A 7,037-nucleotide genomic window follows, 5' to 3' on the forward strand; every position below is an offset into this window, starting at 1 on the left:
TATGCTCTACTCCATCTCTATTACATCAGGCTCTGTGGCTCTGCATTGTTGGTGCTGCTGTCCTGCTTCCTTCCTTTGGTCTATATCTGAGAAAGCCTGGAGTCTGCTGAGGTCGAGTTCTGTGTATTATATTGATTGTTGGACCAGCTCAGGAGGATCTTTATCACCTCAGTCATTTTTGGCAGTGGTTTCTGCATCTGCAAAAATCTGATAACATCAAATGCATGAGAATCATGTGCCAGTCTGCAAAAATCTGATAACATCAGTTGCATGAGAATCATTTACCTAGCCCTAGAGCAGTCTCTACAGTGTCATTTTTTCCTAAATTCTCAGGATTTCTAGCCCCTATCTGTAACAGTATCTGCACTTATTTCTTCTACCTAAGGAAGAACTCAACAGGTTTTTCTCCTTCCTATTACAGTACTATATAGTAACAGAGACAAATTTTTCTTAAGAACTTTCTGATCCACTTCCCTCAAACATCATTTCTGTTAAATAACATTTGACCTTGCGCTTATATCATCGATCCCCCCCCCCTTAGACTAGGACAATCTCATTACTTTGTCTGCCTCTCAGGTCTACTTTTCCTTGTCCAACTTAAATCTCCCAGGATTTGCCTGGGAAAATGCCAATTTGAGAACATATTTATTTATCGCAGCAGGTAGAACCTCTGCCTTACCCATATATATGTAATAGAGTTCTTGTGTATAATTGTGCCATTCAACCCCTGCAGAAATCTCTCCAGTGATTAGAAGGTTCCTACTTCTTTTTGTTTGTTTGCTTTTGCAATGCAATGGGGTTAAGTGACTTGCCCAAGGTCATACAGATATGTAAATATTAAGTATCTGATGCTGGATTTGAACTCAGATAGTCAGTGCTCTATCTACTGTATCACCTAGCTGCCCCAGGCTCCTACTTCTTTCAACAAATTATCATAGTCATAGGATAGACAAGTCTGAAATTTCAAGGAATAAATTCCAAGGAACATAACAGATAATTCCTCAAGTATTTATCTCCACTGTCAAAATTTTCAGATAAAATTGAAGGTGATATTTATAAAGCACCTAGAAGGGTATCACAGTCTGAAACCTAGTACATGCTATATAAATAACTATTAGTATTAGTATTAGTATTAGTATTGCTATTATTATTTTTATAGCTGTGATTCTTCTTTTTGCATAATATAAGAAATTATCTTCCCTTCATAATCAAGATAGCTATATTACTATTTCCTTTCAATTTTAAAGGGTTTTTGTATTATAAGGTTTTCATTCTGCTGGATTTCACTGAGATATAGCATATTAATGATGGTTCTAAATCTATTTCCACACCCAACCAACTGCCAGCCAAATTACCATTTGCCAGGACTAATCAAGAATATTTATTCAATGAGTCCTTAACCAATTTTATTTTATTTATTTTTTAAGTTTTTTCAAGCAATAGTTTTTTTGTATGCACTATGACTCTGGACAAGTCATTAAACCTCTGTCCCAGGCAGCAATTCTTTAAATCTGAATTTTTGGGAGATCTTTAAATCTAAAAATCTAAGATCTTTAAATCTAAATTTGAAAAGCAAGTTCCAATCTACTTTTGAGTGATTTGAAGGAGTTTCCTTATGAGAATTTTCCTGTACCAATGATACCACAGATCCTGTTCAAAAGAATAAAACCCTTTTTCTACATTGACTTTTTTAGAATCTCTATTTTGTTCTACTGATCTATTTCTACATAATTTTTGTCTGGTATAAGGCTTCAGCAGTGGGGCTATGTCTGATGTAAAGCCCACATGAAATGCACACTACACTGGATATAGCTAAAATCTGAATTACCTATGCCTTTAACTGATTACATACACTTACATTTTCTTTTGCACTAGACATTATAGTCTTATTCCTGAGGCAGAAGTGGGGAAAAGATAAAGTAGAAAAGGTTATTTATTATTCCAGGACCCAACCCACAACTCCCAGGAAAGAATACCTCAAATTTGATGATTGATAATAGAAATGGCAGGTAAAAATGTCAATCCAAACTTGATACTTGAAAATAGATTCCCACTGTGATATACTGAAAAGGTTGTCTCATTATTTTATTTTATTTTTTTTAGTTTTTGCTAGGCAATGGGGTTAAGTGGCTTGCCCAAGGCCACACAGGTAGGTAACTATTAAGTGTCTGAGGTCGGATTTGAACTCAGGTACTCCTGACTCCAGGGCTGGTGCTCTATCCACTGTGCCACCTAGCTGCCCCTGTCTCATTATTTTTGAAAATTTCCCTTGAAGTTTTAAAATCTTCAAATGTAAACCTGTGTGAAAGTTTCAAAATTAAACTACATCAATTTATTAATTAGGAAACAATGTCATAAAATAGTTGTAACCTTGAACAAGTTACTTTCCCATTCTTTACCTCTGCAAAATGATCCTCAAGATTCCATCTAGTTTAAAAAAAAATCTCAATTCTAATTTTAAATAATTTTTTGTCTCATCTCTGACTGACTTCCCTCAAGGTTCAGCTAAAATCCCACCTTTTGAAAGAATTTCCTGATGATCCTTAATTCTAATGCCTTTCTCCTGAAATTATCTCTAATTTTTGGGAGAATGAGGTGATGCAGTGAATGGAGCACAAGCCTTGGAATTAGAACAGGAGTTTGAATCCAGCTTTAGACACTTAACACTAGCAGTGTGCCTTTGGGCAAGTGACTTAACCATAATTACCTCCACAGTCATCCTGATTCATATCTGGCCCCTGGACCCAGAAGGCTCTGGAGGAGAAAGTGAGACTGGTGATTTAGCACAGCATCCCTCACTCAAATCCAATTCATATGCCCATCATGACATCACCTCTCTGATGTCATGGTCCTCCTTCAAGATTGAAGGAAAATCATAGTTATTTTCATATTGTCTCCCTCAATAGACTGTAAGTTCCTTGAGGGCAGAGCTCTTTATTTCCTCAGGACTTAGTGTTAGTTATGAACTTTGATCTAATTTAGTTTGTTTAGATAATTTTTGTACCACTCCATTTTAGCAGATATTTCAGTTATTTAAAAAAAATTAAGTTTTTGTTTTAGCAATTGTTTCATTGTTATAACACACCAGAAGAAGATATTACTTGAACAAAAAGAAGTCAGTGAAACAGGATTATTTCATTCACTTTCCTTTCCTCCTAGAGGCTAAACTATGAAATTTAGCATTCTTTGAAATCTTTTCTCTTATAATGCATCTATCTAATTTTAACAATTTTAATAAAAGGTTTAAAGTTATACCTTCTAAATTATAAGAATCAATGTTAAATATGGATAAATTAACAATAAACTCCAAAAACTAATGTTTTGACATTTTCTTCAATTGTGGTCCAATCTTTTACAATTGTGTAATAAAGTAACTTTTAATCAGGAAGTATCCCACTCTGTAATTATTATGCCACAATAGATGCCTTGACTCTTAATTATAGCATTGCTAAGACAATAATACTATGAGAAATAATGGTATCTGAATGTAACATTTCTTGATATACTACTGCCTGGCTTTTAATTGGCTGGAAAGCTATTACACCTAAAGGGGAAATTATGCACATAGAATTAAATGTGTGAGTAAAAAGACAATTCATCTTTAATATAGTAGGTATTTTAGCTTCTGTCAGTTGGGTTTCTGCTGCTTATTTGGACTCAGATATTATAGGCAGTATCAGTGTGAAAAATCACAAGAGACTATAAAAGAAATAATAAGAAATTTCAAAACTCTTATTTTTACCATTAAAATTCAACTGTCTTCCAGAAGAAGGAGATGGCTTTGTATCCCCTACAAATTGCTGGATTGATTCTTGGATTCCTTGGACTAGCTGGGACTCTTGCTACAACTCTGCTGCCTCAATGGAAAGTGTCTGCCTTCATTGACAGCAACATTGTGATATTTGAAAGGATCTGGGAAGGACTTTGGATGAACTGTATCCAACAAGCACATGTTAGGTGGCAATGCAAATTTTATAACTCTCTTTTGGCTCTCCCACCTGTCTTAGAAGCATCCCGGGCACTGATGTGTGTGGCAGTTGCTTTGTCCTTGATTGCTCTGCTTGTTGGCATCTTCAGCATGAAGCAAGTCCAGTGTACTGGCTCTAATGAGCAAATCAAAGCTCACCTCCTGGGTGCATCTGGAGTCCTTTTTATCCTTACAGGCATAATCATTCTGATTCCTCTCTGTTGGACAGCTCATCTCATCATTAAGGACTTCTACAACCCAGCTATTCATGTAGGACAGAAACGAGAGCTGGGTGCTGCACTCTTCCTTGGTTGGACAAGTTCAGCTGTTCTTCTTATTGGAGGGTCTCTTCTCTGTAGTGTTTGTTTCTACAGAAGAAGAATGAGGAGACATGGATATTCATCATCAGGACACCAAATGCAATACAAACCACAGCACCAAAAAATGATGGCAAGTAAGACCTCTACCAGTTATGTCTAGCACCTGAGAGTTCAGAATATGGACTTAGGTGAAGGTCCTGCTTATCTCCTTCAAACTGTATGGCTAGAAATAGGGAGAGTTTAGTAGGTAAGTGGTTATGAACTATGGTAGAACCAATAAAAGATTGTATTTTGCCACCAGAGTTAAAAATAGAAATGATTGTACACAGGCAATGAATTTTAAATTATTTGCTTATTGATGAACCTGAGTAATTATCATCTCTACTTTCACTTCTACCTCAAACCTCCTAGTCAGCATATCAACTTACTTTTCTTTGTCCTATGATGGAAATTCTCATTCTATGAAAAGAATTTTAAAACCTTCTAAGAAAATGACTCATTATAAAAATCAGCAAATGTAGGAAGAAAAAGACAGAATTATTACCAGTAATTGAATGAAAGAATAAATAACATGTGCCAGTCAGTGGGAATACAAATACAACTTGAAGAAGACTGATTTAAGTGTGAATTTTTTTGACTTAAGAGATGACAAAAAAAAAAGGCACCATTCAAATTTAAGATCACATGTCTTGATAAAATGTGATTTTTTTAAAATTTAAGGCAATGGGGTTAAGTGGCTTGCCCAAGGCCACACAGCTAGGCAATTATTAAGTGTCTGAGGCCAGATTTAAACTCAGGTACTCCTGACTCCAGGGCCAGTGCTCTATCAACTGCACCATCTAGCTGCCCCAATGTGTGATCTTTTGAGAGGAAATGGAATGTATATGATCTAAGGAAAGGAATAAGAATTTAGGCTATTAACACTAATTTTCATCTACATTATAAAATAGATCCAAGTGAGAGCGTTGATCTTTGAGTGTTGAGAATATTGGTTTTTTCTTTTTGGTAATACTGTTTAATCACTTGTCAGTATTGGATTATGAAATGAAGTAGATACTTGAGATAATAGTAGACTGAGGTAATAATTAAGGCCCAAGTAAATATTGCCTTCCTGAATCTTAAAGAGAAATCAAGCAAAAATATTTTGGCTTTATAGGAACTTTTTGGACTCTTGTTATATTTCATTATTTTACAGATATACACATAAATTAAGGAGGCAGGGGAAATATGTTCATTAATTTTGATTTGCTACTGTTTCCTCCACTATCTTAAAGACATAAACATTTCTAAATCCATTTTCAGATATTCAAGTTTAGGAAGCACAAAGAATTTTAGGCGATTTTCCAAGTTTCCAATGAAAAAAAAACAAGGATTTAGAAGATTAAATATTTATTGAATATCTGCTATGTGAAAGGAACTGTTATGTAGAGTTAAGTACATGCATGATTTGAACAAGCTCACTCATTATGAAGCTAATTGGCAAATATAGTACTATGCTAAAATGTCTTGAAAGAGGTTGTCAAAACTAAGAAATATGATTCTTCCTAATTCCAGACTTGGTACTCTATCCACTTTGCCATCTTGTTGTACCCAAACAAACCTTTAACATGTGTGTATATTATATATATAATATATATATGTTTTTATATATTATGCCTCATTTAATTTTTTGTCATTGATCATTAAACAGTTTTCTCTGTAGCTACATTTATCAAGGAGTTTTGTGTAATTCTAATATATACATTAAATACACCTTTAAGGGAAGACCCTTCAATATTATGTTTTACTCAACCAAATCATCTTTTGCATTTACTCAGAAAATAAACACAGTAGAATTCTAAGGGAGAGTGAGGGAGAGAGAGAGAGAGATGGTCAAAAAGTCAACAACATCTCAACTAGACTAGGTCCCTAATGATAACCTTCAAGATTGCCTAAGTAAGCCAACCAATTTAAATGCAAAATCACAAATTGTTGCTTTATCTAAATGAATATCCACATATAAATGTATGGGATAAAAGTAAATATAAGAAAACATTTAATGATTTATATTAAGCTTCCTAAGTTCTCCTTTCCTTTTCAGACTAAACTCAGAATACTCCCACAAATGTTGGTCTAATGTTGAGTGTGTAGAAGACACACACACACACACACACACACACACACACACACACACACACACACACACAGAGAGAGAGAGAGAGAGAGAGAGAGAGAGAGAGAGAGAGAGAGAGAATCCCTTATTTCCTATACTAAAACAACTGAAACATGAAGACGAGCAAGTAGTAAATTGCTACAGAACCAGTTCTCCTTCCATAGGGATCTTTAAACCTTAACCTTCTGGTGCATTTTACTCCTAATGATCCAACTAAATTAGACAGAAAAACCTATTTAAATTGCAAAAATATAGTAGGAGAGGGAATCAGTAGTTTTGGGAGAAAAACAGAAACTATAAAATGGTGGGCTGAGATTTTAGAAATAAGAATTTATAATCTCAATTATGGGTCTTTTTAAGAGATTTGTTTCTTTTTTATCTGAAAAGAGAGATGTATCTACTGATAAATAAAAAGAAGTTTAATATTTGGATACTTGGAAAACAGCAAGCAAATATTATACATACAAATACACATTGTAATTCATAGATACATTAAAATGTACAATGAAAATAAACCCTTAACATCTATATAGTGTTTAACAGTTATAAAGTTGCTTTATTATTTCAAGGTATATTATATATTAGACTATCACTACCT

At 34.3% G+C, this 7,037-nt stretch overlaps 1 protein-coding gene across 1 annotated transcript; it reads left to right on the top strand.

Annotated features, from left to right (window-relative positions):
* The first annotated feature begins 3,616 nt into the window (after positions 1-3,616).
* CLDN17 (claudin 17) lies at positions 3,617-6,028 on the top strand. The gene has a single exon (XM_074232253.1). It carries the CDS (start codon positions 3,776-3,778, stop codon positions 4,445-4,447), a length of 672 nt encoding a protein of 223 aa, XP_074088354.1. The 5' UTR covers positions 3,617-3,775; the 3' UTR covers positions 4,448-6,028.
* Positions 6,029-7,037: the final 1,009 nt, after the last annotated feature.

This window comes from Macrotis lagotis, chromosome 1, assembly GCF_037893015.1.
Source record: "Macrotis lagotis isolate mMagLag1 chromosome 1, bilby.v1.9.chrom.fasta, whole genome shotgun sequence".
NCBI classification, from domain to species: Eukaryota; Metazoa; Chordata; class Mammalia; order Peramelemorphia; family Peramelidae; genus Macrotis; species Macrotis lagotis.